General features: G+C 39.8%; 1 protein-coding gene and 1 long non-coding RNA gene across 2 annotated transcripts in view; both read left to right on the plus strand.

Annotated features, from left to right (window-relative positions):
- The window catches only part of LOC110398413, a 38,672-nt gene extending 21,450 nt beyond the window's left edge, over positions 1-17,222 (plus strand). The window contains exon 3 of the long non-coding RNA XR_002438370.1: positions 15,879-17,222. This is a non-coding gene — a long non-coding RNA (uncharacterized LOC110398413). The remainder of the gene's footprint in view (positions 1-15,878) is intronic.
- LOC110399172 (claudin-22-like) lies at positions 19,639-22,012 on the plus strand. Its single transcript, XM_021397431.1, has one exon. It carries the CDS (start codon positions 21,356-21,358, stop codon positions 22,007-22,009), a length of 654 nt encoding a protein of 217 aa, XP_021253106.1. The 5' UTR covers positions 19,639-21,355; the 3' UTR covers positions 22,010-22,012.

Here is a 22,652-nt window from a genome sequence, read left to right on the forward strand (position 1 = left end):
TCATTCTACTACATTTTATCCATTCATCGTTCTCATTCCTCTTCACCAAATTCACCAAAAGCACTGCCCCATGCTTCTTTGAAGTTATTTTAGACTAAGTTTTCCATTGCCATTAACTTCTTTCCCTCATAATTGCATACTGCGTTATGTTTTCTCTCACATTGTTGGAAAGCATATCCTTCCTTTTCCTACCCTCTTCACTCCTCTCAGCAGAACCATGAGTTTGTTTTTCTAGATCAAGGCTAATTTTTGGGGTTTTTTTTGTCATCAGTTATTTTTCTTTCAGCTTCAACTTTGTCCATAGGAGAAAGAATAATGGGATGGCATTCCTCTCTAAATGACGAAGGTTACTTCTGTTCCTGTTGGTGTTTAGTCATTAATAAAGAGAGTTTACTTTGCAAATATTTGTCCATAATTTAGTTAAATAGTAACTAAAGATATTTGGATTACAAATCCAAAAATTCCTTCTCCTGTGGTCGTTCAAGTGATTTAGGTCATACGTGAAAGGGAAGGTCAGGATAAAGAGTAAAAGATATAGAAGTGGGTTTTTTAGTATAAACAAGTATATCTGCTACAAGAACAATTACAAAAATACTCCTATTAAAAACTACATGTAGAAACTAGAAAATAAAAATTAGAAATTACCTTAGTAATACTTTAAAATATATTAAAACTAACTGAAAGAACACACACATTAAACTTAGCACAATACAAAGCTTATTTTTCCCCAGAGAAACAGAAATCATGGCCAGAGTGCAAGAATAGAGATAATTAGAGATTTGTTTCTTCTCTACTTCCCAAGGTAAGGCTTAATTCTACAGTAATCTCTGTATTAACAACCAAATGTTACTCAAGGATCTGCGCAGATTTGAAATTAGTATTTAGCCCGTATTTTCAGTGTCTGAGAAGGAGCTATGCCATATATAGATTACATTGTTTTAAAGATATATCTTGGTACGTTTTTTATTTTATCCTACACTATAATGTAAGGTTATGACTTCATGGTACATTTGGTAGCTTATGCCGTGACATAGAGCAAGACTTCTCTTTCATAACCAATAAATCTCCAGAGCCCTTCTGTCTTCGAGCACAGAAAGGGGGTTTGTACTGGGAATACAATGAATGACACACTCTGTGCTTTTGAATAAACTGATTATCCCAGAACAGTTTTGCCTTAGAGCATTTCAGCATTGTTTTGCCCCATTGTCAAGAGTACTTCAAAGATAAACGCCCAACAGACTTGGAGTTCATTTGATTAGGATGGATGATGAGCAAATTGACTGTCTTTTTTGTTTCCAAACTGGTTTCTGGCCTTGCTGCAAGCTTTTTGCCTCTTTTAATTCCCAGGTTAGGTGGGAAAGAGAAAGGTAGCTAAGAGGAAAAATAGGTTCTGTTGTTAATTTTATTTTTTAAAGGGCTAAAGGTTAGTATCGAGCTTTTTGGTTGGATTTTATTGTGTTTGTAAGGTTAAAATTTACACTCTGCTGCATTTTTTGCCTGAAAGGGTCTGTAATCCAAAGGTACCTATTTCTCTGGTAATAAAGTTCCCAGATGGTGTGTGGCATGCCCAGGAGAATCTTAGATTTGATGGTGATGGAGAGCTCGTTTTACATTGGATACTAGCCCTGGAAGGGAACCGAGTAGTCTAAAGCTGAAGGTCTCTGTAAAGGATAGTTCTTCAGCAGATGCTGGTGTCCAGGGACCCTGCACAACAGTCACAAAGTCATAGAATGGCTTAGCTTGGAAAGGACCTTAAAGATCACCTAGTTCTGACGCCAGCGGTGGCCCATTCCACAGTCTGGCCTGCAGGGAGAAAATGATTTGCTGCTGGGTGGGTTGGTGTGCTATGGATATTTTTTGTTTATATTTTAAACAACATGGAAATAGAGAACTTTTATTTATCTTAGACTGGTAAAAAGGCAAGAGTGGCCTGTATTGTCCCCTCATTTACCCGAGAGCTTCATTGTTAGAACATTCATGCAGGCACTAGATGCACAAGTCCATCTATTCACTACTTGCAGGAATTTGAAAGGAAATGCCCTGCTTGCCAGCCTATAAAACGTTCCAGTTTCCTGCTCACTGAGTTTCCTTTAGTGAAGTAATGCATAGAATAATTAAATATGCTTTGGATCAAGAAGTATGTCACTTTCTAGTGAGAGCCATTCCAAAGAAAAGGCAAGATGGGGATACTAGTTCTTATGAAAAATTAGTATAGGATATTTGCCAAGAGAGAGACTGAAATCCACGTTCCTCCCTTGTGCAGAGACCTAAGCACCAGACTGTAAAGGTTACTTTCTTTACATGCAAAAATTGAAAATTGGACTATTCCATTGAATATTTTCACATTGGGTTAAGGAGTTACACCTCACTTCTGTTCGTGAATCTGCTGAAGTGTGGTGGTGAGAGCACTTCCTGTTCAATTTTGCTGCAATGAAGGCAAGAACCTGCAAGTTTTGTGAGGAGGGGAACTCAGCAGTTTCTGCAAGAACATATATGCTCACTGAAAACTTCTCCAGTGTGAGTGGAATTCCTACTTAAAACCAAGAACACATGTCCGAATGTACCCAGGTGACTAGGACAGAGACTATAGTTTAATTTGAATATCTTTGATCTCAGCAAAACAACCTATTTGCTCTTCTGGAACAAGCAGATCTATTTCAGTATATCCCTGAAGGTTTTTAAAGCATATGGATCCATCTTAAAGCAAAACAAAATGTTTTTCTTAAGCTGCTGCAAATCTCTGCGATGGCAGAAAGCAGTCTGTCTTCTGCCTTGTTCCAAGTAAAAAACAACCCAAAAGCTCTTGAATGTCTTCAGTATGCAACAGAGATTTAAATCTGCCCTGCTTTCCCTACAGGGATAGAGAGTTGTGGGGGGATTAATGCCATGAATTTCTGAATTAGCAGAAAAGAGCCCAAGTACTTAATTAGCCCTCATCTATGCCTGGTGTTGAGGAGTGATTGCAGATGGGTGCTGTGGCAGGACAGCTAGGAGGGGTAAATCTATTTCGCTGTAGGGATAGTTAGTGCTTGGCTGTAGGAAAGTAACAGGATGCTTGTGAATGGTGTTCTGAGAAGAAGGGGGGAAGCTGGAATAACCCAGGTAAGAGCAGAAACTGATGTTTCCGGTCTGTGGCTTGAAAGGATGAAGGCTGAGGTTAAGTAGCTCTGCAGGGAATTGTTCTGTGCGAGGGAAAGTCCTATTTACTCTGCAGTGGAGTTGAGCAAGGGTTGCAAGAGCTGATGGGGTTGTGGTCCAGAGTGAGAAGTGCTGCAGCAAGGCCTTGAAGAAGGCTGTGTAGTTTGTGAGGCCTACACTTACTCCAAAATGAGGCTCCAGTTTGCACAGTCCAGCAGAGTTTGTAGGGCAGTACTGGTGTGGAAAGTTGCTGTTTGCAGACAGAGATTAGAATGAACAAAGGCAAGTGTTGAGTGGTTCCTTGGCTGATACTTCTGCTGGCTTTCCCCACAAATTAACTGTTTCCTTCCCTAAAGGAAGATGTAATGAAGTCTGTGTATGCCTGTGGCAGAGCAGTTGGTGCTGTATGGCTTTGGTATTTATATTTCTGAGACAGTGCTTTTCTAGTTGTTTCCCAGCTTTCATAAATGGTGTCCTGCCTGTCCCCTTTGTGTGAGTGACTGATGGTACCCAAGTGTATTGAATGAATGCTGATGGATTCCTTTCTTCTTTCTAAAGGCTGCAGTGAAGCCCCTCAAAACTGCTTTCTGGAAGGGTTACAGGTAGCACTGTAAGCTCTGTAGTTGAGAAGCTGATTGTACCACTGGGAGTGCTTGACTAGAACCTGCTTGCTCTGTAGGCCTTCCTGAGTCTGGAATGTGGGACACTAAATGGTTAGTGGTATATAGACCATCATTACATGTAAGCAAAGAAGACTTGTTATTTCTTGCATGGTTCCAGCTGGCTTTGCTCCTCAAAAAGAGGCCCAAGTGATGCAATATTTTTTCGTAATCCAATTAGTTGTATCTCTACTGGAATTGGGAGGAAATCTATGGTTTACCAGAGGCCTTTTAGTATCAGTGGCTTTTTCTGTATCAGTGGCGTTTTCTGATAATGACACGGAACGTGTCTTGCAGGCTCAAATTATATCGGTGTGGTGATAAGAGTTGAATCTTACTGCAGAGCTCTTGAACAGGACACATCTAAATTCAGGAAATCTGCTGAGGTTATTTCAGGGACTACTGTTTTGAACTTGTACGTGATCCTGCAGAGCTTTACTAGATTTCCTGTTTCCAATTAGAAGTTTTTCTGCTTAAAGGAAAGTGTTTAATTGATCTAGAGAAGATCTATCCCAAGCTTGTCTTCAGTGATGGTCTCTTTGGCAAAACCAGAATAGTCTTTCTGTTGTTATGATACATATCTTGTCTCAACATAAAAATGTTCTTAGCTGCTCTTCCCCCTAGTAACTCATAAATGTTTTAATTTTTGTCATCCTGATCACTTTTAAGTGGTACATATTAGAAAGTGTATTTTGTTTCTATCACAAAATAGGCTGAAGGAAGAAACAGTGTTACTTATCTTCTACAGTGGCAGTGTGTAACGTTAAAACATTAGCTTCTGCTAATTAGCAAAACAGATATTCTAACAAGAAATCCTACTAAAACTCTTTCATTGCACTATTGCTGTTAAACACTAACTTTCAGTTTGAATTACGTGCTGGAAACAACTGCATTGGAAGCATTTCTGTGATTAAGAAGTTACTAAAAAAGTCACTAAAATCCTCCTTACACATACTTATGCCATCTTATGCTTTTATCTGTGTATCCTAAGGCTCTAATGGCACTAGAAATAATACCTCACAATGCATCTCTCCGTAATTCCCATTGGTGTGCTGAAAGGTAGTATTAAGATCATTAAGAGCATGGTCTCTTTATGCTCCCATAAGCTTTCCATTTATTTGCATTTAGAGCTCTAAACTGCAGCAAAGTTAATATTTACAGCAAGATAATACATTACTAATAGAAATACGATGCACACTTACTCTTCCTGGTTATTAATATTACTGTCTAGGCACACACTGTGTGTTCATAAGGATTATTTGCTTGATAGACATGTGCAAATATCAGGCACACTCAGAATCTTTGCTGGAACTGTTGAAATTCAAAAGACTTTGCTGTCCTAAAAACTCGATTACATACTAAACATTGAGTCCCCCCTTGTGTTTCCAGATGCTCCCTCAAAGTGCTGCTAGAAGCAATAGCAAGTAGGCTTTATGGTAGATAAGCAAGATACACAAACTGCGTAGCAACAATTTTGGCTGAGCCTATTGTGTATGTACAGCTCAGATTTGGGAGGCATGTGTACTGTACAGGTCTAGCAATGGATCAGGAGGCTACAACTCGTGCACAGTCAAGAAGTGATTTGTGTTTGCCAGAGTGACTGAATTAGACTTTCTACAAATTCAATCATGCATTGATGTCTTTGATGGTAGAAAACTGAAACCTTAGATTTGGATTCAATTCCTGGACACCAGAAGCTGGTACTTCAGCCATGAATTTAATCTACTTATACAACCAGGCTTCCTCCTTTATTTGCAGATAGGGAAAGGGACAATGCTAGATTCTTTCCAGATGTTGCACTAGAACATGTTATCATGTATTTGCTATAGGCTGAAGAGACACGTCAGCTTCCATCAGAGGAGGAGGTAGTAAATTTCATTGACAACTTGTTTCTCACTGCTGGCAGTCTTCAGTTCCTAGCTCACGGATCAGTTTTCACTAAGGCCATTTCTAATGTTCCAAAACTGAAAGCAGTTTTAAAGAGCTGTTTGTTTTAAAAGCTGTCATAAAGCCGAGGAGAATAAATGCTTTTTTTAACTAGCCCCAGGCTGCCCATCTGGTCATTGGCTGTGCTCCTGGACAGGATAGGGACCCAACTTAGGAGTAGAGAAAGTAAGTTGAGGCAACTGCTGTTACTCAGTACAGCATCTAGTTTTATTGTGTGATGGTTGGAATCTCAGTGAACTTTTGCAATAATAAATTCAGCTATTTCATCAGGCCTGCAGGGTAACTATTACTGAAGATTTAATCTTTTTTGGGGGGGTGGGGTGGGAGAGGGGGACTGAAAGTCCTCCAGGACCAGACACTAGCATCTTACTCACTGTCACAGTGTATCTCCCAGCAATGCTCCATTTGTGTCGAGGATCACTGAGTAGCTGTATAATGGAAGGAAAAACAAATGGCGAATGACTCTCAATTGCTTTTGTGTTGTGCTAACTGCACTAAGGTATTTGTTTAAATGAAAGCTTTTAGCATAAATAGCTATGCATACGGAAACCAATTAAGGTTTTGAGAGGTCTACCTAAAATTTCTATTTGCTTCCACAACAGCTGTAAGAATGAAATAAAGAGAATAGTCTGACAGGAACCATATGCCATTTCTTATGTTAAAGCAATAACAATCAACTTGTAGTACATTATTGCACCAGAGTTAAAATGTTTGTAAGCTGTGTAATAAGGATGTTTAGCGGTAAGTCTCTTGGAGGGTGAGGAGCTCAAGCTGCATTTAATTGAAAACTTAATCTTTGAAAACACAGTCGGATCAGGTCATACCACAAGATAAGTTGTAACAGAAGAGAGTTAAGTATAACGTTTATCAGTAGTTTGTGCAACTTTCTCTGAGGTATGTAACCAATCAATTTGGTTTATGAATACACATAAATAGTCTGGAAATATCACCCTGAATGTCTCATGTTTAAGTGGAGAGGAAACATGTCCACGGGAAAAGCGTCTGAAACTGTTGTTCATCACTTTATGCAAAACTGTGATCAAGTAGAAATAAACTTTTACATTTGGCTTGTTTAAAAATTGTATTCATATTAAATGATATTAGTATACATAGCAGAAAACATTGTGTATGTGAATAACTTCTTATGCGATCTATTTAAAAGAACAAAGCCTTATTTAAATAGAGGTAACTCATGGCAAGTCAGGGCTAGTTTATGTTACAGTAAATTATTCTAGCCTTCTAGAAATTGAGTATTTGGATACAATAGCAGTTTAAGGACAAAGAAACAACAACCCTGTATTGTACAGATAAAGTAAGTTTAAAAGTGCCACTACAACCCTATTCAACATACACCTTTTTGTTACTGAGCTCCTAATGTAATCTTATGACTGTCAGGTCTGACTTTTAAAAATGTAAATAATATAGCAAGGGAAATTAGAATTTGCTATACTTGCCATATGCAAGCCCATGCCTCAGGTTGAAGACTTGTTAGAATCGGAGAGTTTTTACATTTGAATACCACAAAGGAGGAGCTCAACTACAGTTTGAGGAAGAGAAATAGAATTAGAGGCTTAGGGGAGTAGGTTTAGTTCTGCTTCACTTCCATTTAGTTCTTCAGGCTTATGTTTCCCATTTCTTCTGGCTTTCCAGTCATGCCTGAGATCAGAGCATAAGGAAGGCTCATATAATTCTCAGATTTTGCTCCTAAGTAATCTCTTAGAGATCGTGGATTTTCTTAAATTGATTTTTTCACAATCCTGTTAAAATAATAAAATTAAGGATGCTATTCTTCACCTGAAGGCATATCAGCCTAGTGGCATTTGCCTTCAGATTAGGAATATAAAGCAGCAGGAGATTGATTAAAGCAAGATCTTGTTTCCTTGCAAATGTTACCACTGTTATGTCCTGCTAAGTTCTGGCTTGGTTTGATATTGACTTTGAGTGCCTTACTGAAATGTGGCAATCTATTATTTTTGAATCAATTCCTGCCAAGGAACATCTTGGGCGAATTGTGGTGTATTCTGAGGGTACTATTAGGGCCATTGGTAATAATAATAGATATTGTAGGGTGGGGTGGGAATAGCAGGAGGTAGAAGTATTACTTTCTGGGAAGGAATGAAACACAAGGTACTTGGCTTTCTACCTCTGGTTGTATCATTGCTGCTGTAGTAACAGCTCCTGAAGCTAGGTTTTTTTGGTTTTGTTTTTTTTTAATATCTTCTACCTGGATGTTTTATTTAGGGAAGTGGTGATAAATGACTGAGTTACAGCTGAAGTTGATAAAAGGTATCACTCAGTTTAGAATTGCTTATTTTGGAGAAAATAACATTAAAAACTGGCTAATGCAATTAAAAATATATATTTTTGAATTCAAAGATGGGAGATAGGTATTCTTGACTGTGATTATAGGATCTGAGATTTATAGCCCACTTGTTATTCACTCTCTAGGATGCTAATGGGATCCCAAAGCTATGTATTATTGGAATTTATGGGCAAATGGCGACGTAGCAACATGCTGAGTTGTTGGAAATTTCCATATTTGCTGTGTTTGATGGAAGACTCTTTGTGGAAATGTTTCCTAATTTGGTTTGGCTTCCTTGCTGCCAGCAGATGCCTTGTGAGGTTATCTAAAATAATTTGTACTTCTCGTTAGGAAATACAGAATGATAGGATGAGCTGTAGTCATGGAAGGATAAGAAATTAGTATTTCCAGCCTTTTGTATCTGAGATTAAATAAAGGCGGCTTGAAGGGGAAATGAGGTGTCCATTAAGCCGTGTCCATCACAAATTGTGAAAATCTACTCCTGTTCCACGTATTCTTTCTAACACTTTGGAATACTGAGCAATGCATCTTTCTCTGCAGAAAAGGTAAATCCTGTTCTTGGGATGAAGTTCTTCTGGATTTGTGCACAAACAGAGTTTTGAGTGAATAAAAGGCATTGGAGTATCTAACTGATCTGACAGTACTTGTTCAGGAATGACAGGGAAAGATCTAAGAAACAAAACACATACCATCAATCTTACTTTTTTTCTTTTTATGTTTGCCTCACCTGGAATTCTGAGAAAAATCTGGCATCAATAGGTGATCAAAAAGCTAGAGCAGTGCATGTCTGTTTGTAAAAACACTGGAGCTGCTATGTAATTTTCATCTGCTCACCCTTGCAGGATGGAAGGTTATAATGGGGTCGCTATTAAATCCAAGACTCCATGCTGATTTACACCCCAGGTAACTTAATTTGGTGGAGTTAAATAGTGAATTGTCTGCTTCCTAGATTACAAATACTTGCTATCCTTGTGTTTGTTTTTTATTCATTACTGGGTTGTACTCGTGGCACGTTTGTACTCTTTCCTGATTTATAATGGATCTCTTTATTGAATTATTGAGCAAAGCTTTTAAATAAAACATCAAAGAATGCTCTTCTGCTATCAATTCTCCTACAGTCATAAGATGCATCAACCCTTAGGACCACTTTCCTCATCAGAATACTAACGCTGCTAGACTTATTCCTAAATGTGCTGTGCACTAAAATGTTCATCCAATATAGCCTTTTTTTTTCTTTTGCCTTGTAAATACGCAAAAATAGATTGCTTTTTAGACAAATATCTATTTGTCCATCTGAGATGGCCAGTAAGAGCCAACAGCTTTTTCTGCTCTCAATACTATTTTACAGGTGAGGGAAAACAAAGTACTTACAGAAAATGTATGTAAATTGGTTCTTAAAAGTAAGTCCATAATCACAGTTTAGGAAAAGAGTAGAAACTGACTTCCAGACCATGGTCCTCTTCCTTGTTCCACGTGTTACTTGTTGCTTTGGGTACTGCTTTGCTTGGACTAGAGAGCCACAGTGAATCCAGACTATATTGTGAAACTGTGAATTGTGATCATTTGTTAGCAATACAGTTTGTGTGGACATCAAAATTTGAGTTCAGGTCTTCTTGTGGCCACTCATGTAAGCCCTACTTGTTAATACTTTATTGAGGTTGGACTGCTTGATTCAGTGGTGTTGTACAATAACTTTATGCTACCTTTGAGGCTCGTCACTTCCATAGAGCCAGTAAGTCTGGTTTGTGCCTGGAGGGGATTAATGTTTAGTTTGCAAGTAAAAAAAAAACAAAACAAAAACTGAGGGAGGAAGTACAGCGCTGTTCAATTTTCCCAAAACCCCAAGAAATAGTTTGCTCTGTAAGTATTATACTTTAAGGATGGATGAGACGAGGCTTCTGGGAACAATGTTCAAATTTTGAAAGTAAAGCATAAGCTTCGATTCACAAAAAAATGAGGCTTGAAACAGCTTGGCATCATTTTTTTATTTTGTATTTTTAATGAAATACCAAAAGGAATACATTATTGATTTATGTTTATACTTAAATGTTTAATTTGTGTGGGCATTACTGAAAAGATATTTCTGACATCTGGATATTTTTTTAAAGTATAGAAATAGCTAGCTAAGGCACCTGAACTGGAAAACCCTTCTATTGTATCTTGTAGTCTATTATGTTGTACTCCACCAAAGGGGAATAGACTGTACAAAGAAAATAGCTTACTTTGGTTCTGATTTTAATAAAGGAGGTAAAGGAACAAAGCTAATATTGCTTCACTGGCAAGAGTTTTCTGTAGCCTTAGCCCAAGATCAGGTGTGTGGATTTTTTTTTTTTTTTTTGTAGCTGAGCAAAATTTTGGTCAGTGGTTGGGCAACATGGTGAAAGAACAGCCAGTGTAGGGCTCTGAATGTGAAGACACCACCCCCAGGCTCAGGAAGCCTCTGACTGTCATCCTGTTATTCTACAGTTCTCCAGCTTTTATTACCAGACACTGACAGAAATTATATATGGGCTGAGCAGTGCTTAGGTACACGCCACACGATATTGATGTGATCTGTGCTTGCTTTCGTGAATTTAGCATGATCTGTGTGAGTCTGGGCAATAGAGGATTTTTTTGTATTGTTTGGGACCATTAGTATGTTTTCAGTTGGAGCTCTTTGAGCCTCTCCTAAAAGACTGATTCCCACCACAATTTAAAAGCAAAGCAAAGCAAGATAGTCATAGATGGTTCAAATATGTATTTAGGATTCAAAAGGCAATTTTATATCTACGACAACCCTCCTCCTTGACAGCTTCTCGTATCAAATCCTAACAATGGAGTTTCTTTGCTTTATGATCTGGAGTATTTTCCCTTTTCCTTCAGCGCCCTACCATTGTCTTTATTAGTTATATATATCTATATATCAGATCTGTGTGTATACACACACACACGGACACATAAGGGCTGCTCCGGAAGCAATGCCTCCGATTTTCTGTTGGCCCACAACGTCAGAGGCAGGTGTTGGTGGTACGGCAGTAGAGGCTGAACCTTCCCACCAATATTCCGTTCCATGTTGTTGCCATGTGACTGGTGGCAGCAGAGGGGCTCTCTGACAAAATGGTGTCTGACATGGAAGTACGTGTGAAGCAAAGGGGTGTCTTTTAATTCCTCCATGTGGAAAAAACAGCACCTATTGATGTTCCTTGACGCTTGCTGAGCGTTTCTGGAGACCAAACAGTGGGTGTGAGCACAGTGAGGCAGTGGGTGGTGCGTTTCAGCAGCGGTGACAGTAGGTCACCTCCACTGGTGCAGACTGCTCCGAATGTGGCATGCAGGCTCTTGTTCTTTGCTGACAAAAATGCACAGCTGATGGTGGTGACTACGCTAAAAAGTAATGTTTTGCAGCTGAGAATTTGGTCTATCAAATAGTGTTATTGTGCTCTTAGTAGCTGTTGTAGTTTCCATGGAAATAAAGAGGAGGTATTACTTTTGGACCAACCAATGTATATTGCATTTCAAACATATTCCTATTCTTTAGTTTGCAGCATTTCTGTGAGACACAGTCTCAAAGAAAGCTTCTTGTCCCAGTTTCCCCAGCTAACTGTAAATCTTTCTTGCCTTTGCTGCTCAAATGCTAGCAGGCAGCTCTCAGGCAGCTTTCAGCTTTCTGTCTGCTGCTGTTTCTTCTCTGAGCTGTTGGAAACTCCCAAATTATACATCTGTAGCTCATGTTTCATTTGCAAGAATCATTTATTTTTGCCCTTAATTTGTGTTCCAGCTGGCATTGGGGATTGTGGCAGTCCCAGACAGTTCTGCAATGCTTGACACTGTAGATCCTTCTACTGAAACTTGAGTGTTTTCCATCACACTCCAAGGTCTTTTTATCCGTTATTGGTTGTTTAGGTTGCTTACTAGGCTCCAGTAGTGTATTTTCACTCCTGCTGTTCTCTGATCCAAATGCTAAATCACATAGAAGATAAAGGAGACAGGATTTTTGTGGCTTTTTTTCTTCCATGTGTTCCTAAACTTTTCCCTGGCCAACTGGTCTAGCTCAAATAATGTAACTCCACACTTAGCAGTGGGTCAGAAGATGCTGTTGTGTTGGAAGTTCAGTGAGGTAGTATAGCCCTTTGCTAGTGGAAGCTGTTTCCTCCTACTTCAGTTGCAGCTGATCTCCTCAGACTCATGGAAGTCACAGACTTTGCAATTTGGGTTCCCCCAGATTTGAAGACTGAACTGTGCTTTGCTGTACCAGTCTGAGAAGCCAGGTTTATTTGTTACATTTTGTGGAACGTGCTCTGAAGATAAGAAAGGTAAATGTTCAGTGTGGTAGCTGTCTTCTGAGGCCTCAAAAATTATCCAAGAGATGCTACTTTTCTGTAATTAAGGGGGAGAAAATGCCAAAGCTGCTCACTGACTCACATTATTTTCTGATAGTCGCTACGCCTCCCATGGACACAGTATAAGAACTGTACTTCAGATCCCTAACAAGATGCTCTCTTTCTATATCCTTTCCCTTTCCTTTTCTCAAGCCATCCCACTTCCAGCTTTTCACAGTTTGGTAGTGGTTTGATTTTTGACTCATCGCAGAAATCTGGTAAAGGCTGCTTCTGTTTTGCATTTGTGGAGATGTAAAGAAGTCCAGCAGGGAGCTCAGCAATCAAACATCTCTGAAAGCAAACCACATGCAGAGGTGAGAGACAAAGGCTTCTCTGTCATAGGTTCAAGGAGGGGTACCTGCATGTACTCCATCATGTCTAGCAGGGAGTAGAGGAAGAGGAACGCTTGCCAGTCTCCAACTTCTTCCACACCTGTGCTGGGAGATAAGAAAAGTCCCTATCCTCTTGGTGTTGTTAGAAGAGTGAATGTGTGTGCATGGATAGGTACTGCAAGGAGCATGAACATCATACCAGAATTAAAAATGGTAGCAAATCATAAACAGGATGAAATTTCATAATGGTGTCAACAACAACAAAAACTATTTTTGTCTGGGGACTGTGCCAGCAGGAATGACATACACAAGACAGTGCCATTAACCATTAGATGCTGTTGCTTAAGAAAGGAGAACAAAGGGGGAGAACAAGAATGATGGCTTCTAGGAGATATGATCTGTATTTCAGTGCTTCATTAGAATAGGTTACTTAAGAACTCTGTAATGTTTTTTTTTTTTCCTGTTGGGGAGGCTTTTAAAGAAAAGATAAATAAGCATCTGTTGGTCTAGGTTTGCTTTACTTTGTCTTGTAAGGAAAAGATGGATAAAAATAACTGTTAATGGTTCTTTCAATTTATGTCAAAACTGAACGTAACTTTATACTTTCTTGGTGGGGAAACTCTCCAGGTTAAGCAAACTTCTATGCCCTGCTCTCAGTGGTGTACATGTGAGTTGTGGTTCTGGTAATCAGACGTGGATCAGATGGAGAAATTCACTCTCATTCCTTGAGGGATGTGATGTCCCATTTTTCTCTCTAGTACAACAGCAGCAAGTTCTGTGATCATTGTCTTGCAGAGAAGCAATAATAAGGTAAAGAGAAAGCATAAGAACATGATGGAGCATAAAGGGTTTTCACATGAATACAGATGCATTGCTCCCAACCGTTGAACCTATACTTTATAAAAATCATCATGCATTTGGTGCCAGGAGCGCTTTCCTAATCTCATGCCATCTGTGCACCTGGCAGAATACTGCAGGAAATTCATTTGTACATCCACTTGGGAGCGTACCCTTCCTTTAAAAACAAAACCAAACAAAAAAAACCCTACCACAACACCTCCCTAAAACCCCACAATTTTTAGATCATATTATACAGTGAACAATACTAGATTTCAAGCAGAATGCTGTTGAGAGGATTATTATTTTCCATTGTATTTATTGGGCTGGAGGAGTTGTTTTCTCAAAATGGCAAAATGCAGTTACCAATGTATCAATCTACTAACAAGATGGTGCTGTATACAATATTTTCATCCTCAAGAGAGATTTCAGCACAACCCTTTTTTCTTGTCCTAAAGTGTAATGTCAACAGAAAAATGACTGTGACAACCATAATGGTAATGGTGGGAAAGAAGAGAGGTTTTCTTTCCCATATTAATTCCACTTACAGCATGGTAGCTGGCAGTGTGCATGCTGTATAGAACTCTGACAGTGGGCAGGTGGGCTTGCCACAAGAGAGATTGCCACTCTTTATCTGTTTTGAGGTGATTACATATTTAATAAGCTGGGACTCTTCAGCCCAGGGAAGGCCTCAGTGTAAGGGTGTTAAAAATATATGTACAAAAATGAATTGTTTGGAGGTAATGACTTACAAAAGGTTGTTCACTTTTCTTCCTAACATAAGAACTGGAGACAAGCAAATAAAATGATCTAGCAGCATGTTTATAATTAAAAGGGGGGGAAATGATACAAGGTGAAATTTAACTGTGAAAGTTATTGTAAGATGCTTTGGATGCAGTAAATATCTTCTTGTCAGGCAAATTCTACTGGGCTAGACAGGCCTTTGGCTTGGCCTGGTGTCCTACAGCCATTCTTGTATTAGTGAATGTAGCTTTGCAAATGTTTTCTAAGCTCAGTAACATGATTGACTGTATTTTCTTTGTTTCTTTAACTCATGCAGTTGCTAACCTTTGTCTATGTGTGATTTTGTACAAAATAATACAAAGATATGAGTGTATTACAGAATAGCTACTTTTGCATAGTACGCTGCAAGAGATACTGTTAAAGAAAAAGTAGGTTCTTCTGTGTAACTGACCGAAGAATTCAAAGCAGATGTCTACTCTACAAGTTGTCGTTATGTTGGGAAATACTAGTTGTAATCATCATCACAGTTGCTTTTTTGCAGTCAGAACCTAAGCTTCTTCAATGTCTTTAATTTCTGGTAGAGTGGTCTCCGTTTAAAAGTTTGAATCTATGGTACAGAGGTAGACCTCACCTCTATGCAAGTGACATTTAGAAAGTGTGTGATACTTTACAGGACATGTAGTGATCATCAGTTTGTTGAAATGAAAACAGCTATCTCAGAGGCATGATATTAGAGGTCTTCAGCAGTTCTCTCTCTGGGTTTCTATGGAACATAGTTAGGCATTATCTGAATCTACTGAGGCAGAATTAATCAGAACTTCTGCAGTCTCACCTGTCTCAGCGATACCATATTTTGCAATATACCATCTGTTATATGTGTTAGTGGTTTCTCTGCATCATCCTTTTCACTTTTGCAGTCAGTGTTTGTCATCTAAGGATGCTGTTGGGTAGCAGCAGTTGGTGGGAGGCCAGGAAAAAGCGAAGGGAGAAAATTGCTCTTGCTCCTTCCCTCCCTGCACTCATCTCTTCTTCAGTGAGATCATTCTGTCTTGTAGCCACTGAAGTGTGTCCCACTGATTCCCTTCTCACTGTCGTCCTGAAGGAACCTGAGTAGACAGAGACTTTGACGCTTTTTTTGTGTGTCAAGAATGGAAGGTGAGAGGGAACAGAGGGAAGGGACAGGGATGAAGATATCAGAAGATACCAATAAGAGGTGGATAGTTAAGTTTTCAATAATACTTACAAACATCAGTGGTTTAGTTTGTTAATGGCAGGATGTCATGAACTCTTTAAAATGTAAACTTATTAAGGTTTCATTTGTGGAAGAGGAAAAGCTTGTTTTTGTAGCAAAATACACTGCAGCATTAGAGAGAGTAGTCGCTTGCTAGGAAATGCATTCCCTTTCTGCATCTTCTAGCTCCCTGCACTTTTAAAAATAAAAAAACTTAAACAGTTTAACTCATGACAATCTGATGAAAAATAACCATATTTCAAACTGCTACAGTAAATTTGTTCAGCTTCTTCTCTCCCATCCCCCCAGATCTCAATTATGACAGATGAGAAAAATGCCACAGGTGCCCCTCAGTTCCTTCACTTGTCAGACATTCTCACGGCTCATTTCACACCCAGGCTAGCTTGATGTTACAAGGTATGTGCAGTCTTCTAATTTACGGTTAACAAGTCCATATTATCTTTGTAATCCCTGTTGCCATGCAATAGCAATTTCCAGTGCAGGTTCTACTGAGTGCTACAAATAATTTTTTGAAAGTTTACTGATAATAAGAAACAGTTCTTGAGGAATGAGAGAAAGCTTATTATAATAAATGTTTGCAGGTGTTAAATGAGGAGCATATTTGAAATACATGTATGTAACAGCCTATTAAACTGGAGTCTCATAATAAGAGATGGATAATGATAAAGAAGCCTATATATTTCACAGCTCAGAAGTTAATTTCTTAGACTTCCATTATTCAAGGAAATCACATTCAAATCACTGTTCAAGTGACAGGAGTTTTCATACTTACAGTAATCTCCTGTATTGACAGTACATCAAAAATAGTTCCCTGAAGAATAAGGCTAATTTTCTAACTCAGTCAGCCCTCACTTTGAAGTCTGAATTGGGATGGTGATGGAAAAGTTTCTGCAAAGGTTGAAGTACAGAGCCTTAAAGCATTCTTTATTCTTCCAGTATAATGATGGCAAATCTACCCTCTCTCATTTCAACCCTTTGAATAAGTTCCTAAAGCAGAGAAAGGCAGTTTCACCTTACTGTGCTTAACTCTTTCAGTTCCTTTCTCTTCTAGATCTTGTCCAACTGCCATTAATCCTACATGATATCTTATTTCAAGATTTTGACTAAATTACAACAGTGAAACTCTTTCTGACGCTTTTGCATATGTCATAGGCTCTTGTTAAAGTTGCTTAATTACATCCAGTGTTTGAAGAGGGAAGATTTGCAGGGCTGGGCTGCCCATGCAGTACTGAAAAGCTGGGAATATGCCTATTGGAGTTGGGAGGTCTGGGTCAGAAAGGCCTGCAGTGGCTGTGCCTTTTCTCCAGGACAGAAGGTTCTGCAGCTCCTTCCTGGCTCTTCCAAAGATGCTGAGGTGGCACGCTTTTGCTGTGAACTCACCCTCCATTGCTGCCCTGACCCCAGTCTTGTGCTTTGTGTGCCAACCCCTGTGCAGCAAGTGGTGTAAAACCATCTTTGCTCCAGCAGCATCCTAACACTTGCTAAGGGGCACTCTTCAGATGTAATGTTGAAAGAAATAATGTAATCTCATAAATCAACACTTCTTAATATTGAGTTAGATGTTTTATGAAAGTGAAATGATGCTACAAACTAATTGTATGTTTAAAAGTTTAACTTCTCTTCCTCTTCCAAAATGGAAACTATCCCCTCTCTGCTTCGCTTCTTTTTAGTGCTTTTGCGATGGCTTTTAAGTGTTCAAAATTAAGTGCTGCTGCTGTGGAATACACTAAGGTTCACTAGGGTTGAATCTATAGGATGGAAATCCAAAGATAAGAGACACCAATAAATGATTCATGAAAATACTCGATATTTAAATAAGCCGCAAAAAATATTTAGGGAACCTGATTTCCTATCTTCAGTTCAATCTTCAGAATTAGCACAAATGATGGCAGTGTCTGCAGAACACGATTGGAGACACCTATCCTTCAGGGATGAGCATGCTTTTGAACTGCTGGAGGTTTGCTGAACAAACCCTCAACATGAACATGCGTATGTCTTACATAGGAACTGAAAGTGTAGGAAAGAGTCACTCTCTTACACTAGTACACGGATAGCTTTTGTGGGATTAAATTTCTAATCTGCTCCTGAAGTACTGCACCTGATATTTCTTTCCACTTATGCTGAACATAAAATATTTGGTTAACTGTGTGGGCTACAGAGCTCTATAAAGTCAACAACTTCCTAATGCTCTTTGCAGAGGTTAAAGTATTAGGGTATCTGTTCCTGGCCATGAGGTTCCCAGAAGAGTTAGGGTAGTGCTAAAGCTTTTAAAGAAAACATGTATTTGCAATATGATTTAGAATCCTTGTCTTCAGCCTGAAAATGTGTAATGGGGGAAAAATAATGTAATGCACTCACCTGCATAAAATGATATGCAAGCTGATCATCCCCATTCTGCTTTAGATTAGTGGAAATTTAGTCTAGTCTATGTTTGGAGTTGGTTAGTAGGAATGGTTTAATCTCCAGCACTTAAAACAGCATTACAGAAATTGCAGGGATACAGCTGGGTTCTGTGCTATGTGTTCATAGACATTGACTGTAATGAGAGTTAGGAAAGTTTAATGTCTCACAGAACTGACTGCTGAAACAGTCAAGTAGCAACAGGAGCACACCTGAAGCACTCAGTCTGGGTGTCTATGGCAAATGCCTGGCTGTGGGGGGTGTGATGCTACAGAGAGGCTGCTGCCTCCTGTGCAAGGAAGGCAATGTTGAGGGGACCAGAAGTCTCTCTCTGATCTGCTCTCTGCAGATCAGATTTCCACACAGAGATTATTTCAGCTACATAAGATATTGTAGGGTGATATCCCTGAAGGTTGAATACATCAGACTTTATTTAAAGTCCATAGATAAAGGAGGATGCTCTAAAACCAAACAATCAAAAGCCCCTCTAAATTCATCCTCTCCTTTCTGAAAGCACGTTGTTCACCGGTAGCTCTACCTACTTGTACTTTCCATCTTGGCAAGGTTGTGTCAGACACACAGGGTCCTGCTGCAGAGGCTGACAAGGCGAGCAGGGGCAGGAAGAGGGGCAGGCCTGTCCGGGAGCAGTCCTCCTGCGCTCACCCCATGGCACCAGCTACGGGTGCCCAGTAGGTGGCCCTGCCCTGCTGGCTGGCGGCAGTGACTGTCTCCACTGTGTTGAATGGGCCACTGCAGCCACCGGTGTTCTGGGCTGTGCGTTACTGTCATTCCTACATCGCAGTCTGCAGAGTTTGTTACCCTGAATTGTAGGGCAGACACTGATGGGAGTTCTGGACTCAGTGACAGAGAAGGTCATTCAGCTGGTGCTGAGCGGAGCTGGGTCACAGATCCACGTGGTGCTTGTGGTGTGGCTGCTGTGCACGCCCCAGTTCTAACCTCTAGGATTTGCAGTAGCTCCAGGATGTTACCTCCTGTGCAGGCACAAGTTGACCAAAATAAAATCCTTCTGAGGATGTGACATCTTCTAAATGTGAGAGAAATAAGTAAGTAATGGAGAGGAAAAGTGTAAAAGAAGATAGGAGAATTTACGTAATCTTGTTTCAGCTACAAGTTCTTCTGTTTGTTTATGGGCTTACTGAGCAAGTTCCAAGTTAAGGCATTTCAGACCTTGTTACTACCCTGGCAACAAAGCAAGTCTTACCTATCTTTTTTTACACTGGAAAAACAGGGATTCTTTTATAATCTTGCAGAGAGTAGTCTAAGGAAGCTTTTGCTTGCTCTAAGTTGCTGTGTGGTTAACAGTAAGTTGCAGAGCTGAATTGGCAAATCTTACTGATGCCGCAGTCTCAGTGCTTCTGACCACTAAAACATGAAGGCTGGCATACTGCTGCTGCTATGGTCAACATTAGCAGAATGAATGGACGTCACGTACCTGATCTTGTGCTTTTACACTGTATTGACAGTTGGAATTAACAGCAGGGAAGAAAATGTTAAAGATTCACAGACAAGGGAGGTGCGACTGGCTGCCAGTAATTGGCAGTAACTGTGATTTAAAAGTCAAATAAGCATGTAGCTCCTGAATGAGCATAAGCTCTCCTGAAGAGTAGCTGTTTACCTGAAAAATTATTCAAATGGCATTATGGAGTTTCTCACTGAATGTTGTGATGGTTTCCAGAACTAGTTTTTTTGCTCTGAACACAAAAAGGGGGGAGGGAAACCACACTGCCAAATCTAAAAGTGCAATCTGGATTCTGAATGAATGCAAGGTTTTGTTTTTTTATTTCTTATGCCTAGTGGGTGGCCAAAAGTAGAGCCTCACTTGCATCGATTTGTTCCCTGTGTTGTCAGTAATATTCTCGGTGATTCCTACTCTTGTGTGTGGTAATTTTTTGACCAGGTGTAAGCTGTATGGCTGGGCTGGTACTCAAGCTAAGGGGAAATACATAATCTATCTTTGTGTTGGTTCTTCACAGCTTGTGGCAGTAAAAATCCAAAGGTTAGAAATTGACTCAGAATAATGCAGAAATGAGGAAGGGAATTTTCCTCATAGTTAAGTCTCTTAATGACACCTTTCAGGATTTTGGAAACCTTCAAAAGCAGTGTTATGCTCTTCCATCATCAAACCTATTTTGAAGAACTGCAAATTAAAATACACAAATTTGTCTGATTTGGTACATTTGCCTTCAGTTGCTGGATGTGACAGACTGGATAGAATCTCTGGGTCGTACACATGTGCATGTGTTTACACTGCTCAGCTTTCCCTCACACAGGCTGTGCCGTGACATGTGCAGGGGGAATGGCGGACAGATATTATCGCTGCTGACCAAGTAGACAAGCACAAGTATAGCTAACATGACCACAGGAAGAAGCAGGGTTTGCTGGCGGGGTAATGGCATAGTGATATCTTGCTTTGATCAGAAAGGCACTAGACATCCCCTGGCCCTAGGAGCACTGAGTGCCAAAAGCTGTCAGGCACGGAGTGTACGCTCTGTGCCATCTGGGACATGGGTTCTAGGAAAGGAGACACTGGGCTGGTGTAAGCTGCTACTGTGGTGTTGCTGAAGTCCTGATGCAGGTACAGCTTACACCATCTGGTGATCTGCCGGAGTTCATTATGGTAGAGGGATGTCTAGGATTTCATTCTCTACGGTGCTTTGACCATACCCGTCTCCTTTTCCCCTTAAGAGTCAGTCAAAACAAAGCCCATTTTAAAAGAAATGAATGTAGAAAATGTGAAACGTAAGGATCTTTTACAGAGTGTCTTTTACAGTGCTGGGGACATAAAACGGGGCAGTGGAAGATAAGCCGTTATGTATGTTGAGGAAGTCTAAGAATAAAGATTATAGGCAAACAGTCTACCTTTCTTTACAAGGCCTTGATTTACATCCCTGAAATCTCAAATTTAGCTATTACAATGAAGTCCTGTTGCACACAGAGCTGACTTTTTATCACCACTTAAAATCTAATTAATCTGTATCGAAGCACAAAGATTTCTGTTGTATTTTAGGGTGAGGGGTCATAGAGCCTTCTTTGTTCATCCTCAGGCTTGTAATCATCAGGCATTGGGATATAATTTTACCAAGCAAATTGGAAGGTAACAGATCAAATCCTTATCGGAAAGCCTAACTCATGGTTTAGTGAAGTCCTTCGTCCCTTATGTGAAACATTATATTCGTGAAGAACAAACAAGTGTTTGAGAGCTTACAAAGGGTTAATAGCAAGGGCTTATATTTGGGGCAGCAGACAACTAAAATCATCATAGCTTCCACCACCACTCAAGACAGTAGTTGTTACAGAACCGCTGGGGCGACCTTCTTCCTCAAGCTTTTAGGACTATTCTTACAATGGCCTTGGTTTATCGACCAGTGGTGCAATTAAGTGGCATATTATTATCTCTGTTGGGATGGGTCCTATCCTGTCTCACTACCTATTTACCTCAGTGGAAAAATCTTAACTTGGAACTGAACGAACTGGAGATCTGGACCATGGGACTCTGGCAAGCTTGTGTTGTCCAGGAAGAAGGGGGAATGCAATGCAAGGACTTTGATTCTTTCTTAGCTTTGCCTCCAGAACTCAGGATTTCTAGAATTTTGATGTTTTTTTCCAATGGATTGGGGCTTTTGGGCCTCTTGTTCTCAGGATTTGGGTTGGACTGTTTGAAAATTGGTGAAAGACAACAGGATCACAAGAAACGGCTGTTGCTGTTTGGAGGAATGCTCTTCTGGATCTCGGGGATTACAGCTATTGTCCCGGTTTCTTGGGTTGCCCACTCCACAGTCCAGGAATTTTGGGATGAGAATATACCAGATATTGTTCCCAGGTGGGATTTTGGGGAAGCGTTATTTGTTGGCTGGCTTGCTGGATTTTGTCTTATACTAGGAGGATCTCTACTTAATTGCACAATCTGTTCAACTGAACTCCATCCATCTTCGGTCCATTACGCAGTAACAGAACAGCAAGATCAGTGTCAATGCTTGGAAACTGAATCAAGGCCTTAAAACCAAAGGTTTTAAGTAGGACAGAAAGACTGCCCTATCTTTTCCAAACTCTAGTGCAAGCCAGAAACTTGTTCCAGTAGTGATTCAGAGGACTCTTTGTTACTTAGCTGATTTCTTAAAGTTATCTTCTCCATAACTGGTACCTGAAAATGGTGTATTTTCTCACCTGCAGAACTATTTAATATGTTTCACAAGAGAATTGTATTTTTCACAGACTATGTAGAAAAGGTGTTTTTGTTTTCTCAACTGCGCAGTAAAATTCTGAAAATGAATATGCATCTTCCATGGCATTTTGACTTTTAACCAAAATAAGCTTCCTTTTCCTATAAAACCAATTAACTGAGCCTCAAGGCTTGATTCCTTGTCGCAATTTTCCACTTGCCTAATGCAGTGACATTGGAACTTTTTTCCACATCCTTAATGCTCCACATGCATGCATTGCCTGAAATTGTTTTTTGTGGACCAGCAAATTGTGCTAAGCAAACTGCAGATTTCTGAAATACTACCATGATTTGCAGATGTCTTTTTGTGCATGGGATATTACAGTGTGGTGCTTTGTACCCAAGAAGTTGTGTTTGTGATCCCAGCCTAGCACATAAAACTGTTCACGGAAGTTATTCTGAGCATTTTGGCGTCTGCATAC

This window comes from Numida meleagris, chromosome 4, assembly GCF_002078875.1.
Source record: "Numida meleagris isolate 19003 breed g44 Domestic line chromosome 4, NumMel1.0, whole genome shotgun sequence".
Classification (NCBI taxonomy): domain Eukaryota; kingdom Metazoa; phylum Chordata; class Aves; order Galliformes; family Numididae; genus Numida; species Numida meleagris.

Coding starts and splice junctions, on each gene's coding strand:
- LOC110399172 (XM_021397431.1), top strand. CDS start 21,356: ATGGCCTTGGTTTATCGACCAGTGGTGCAATTAAGTGGCATATTATTA.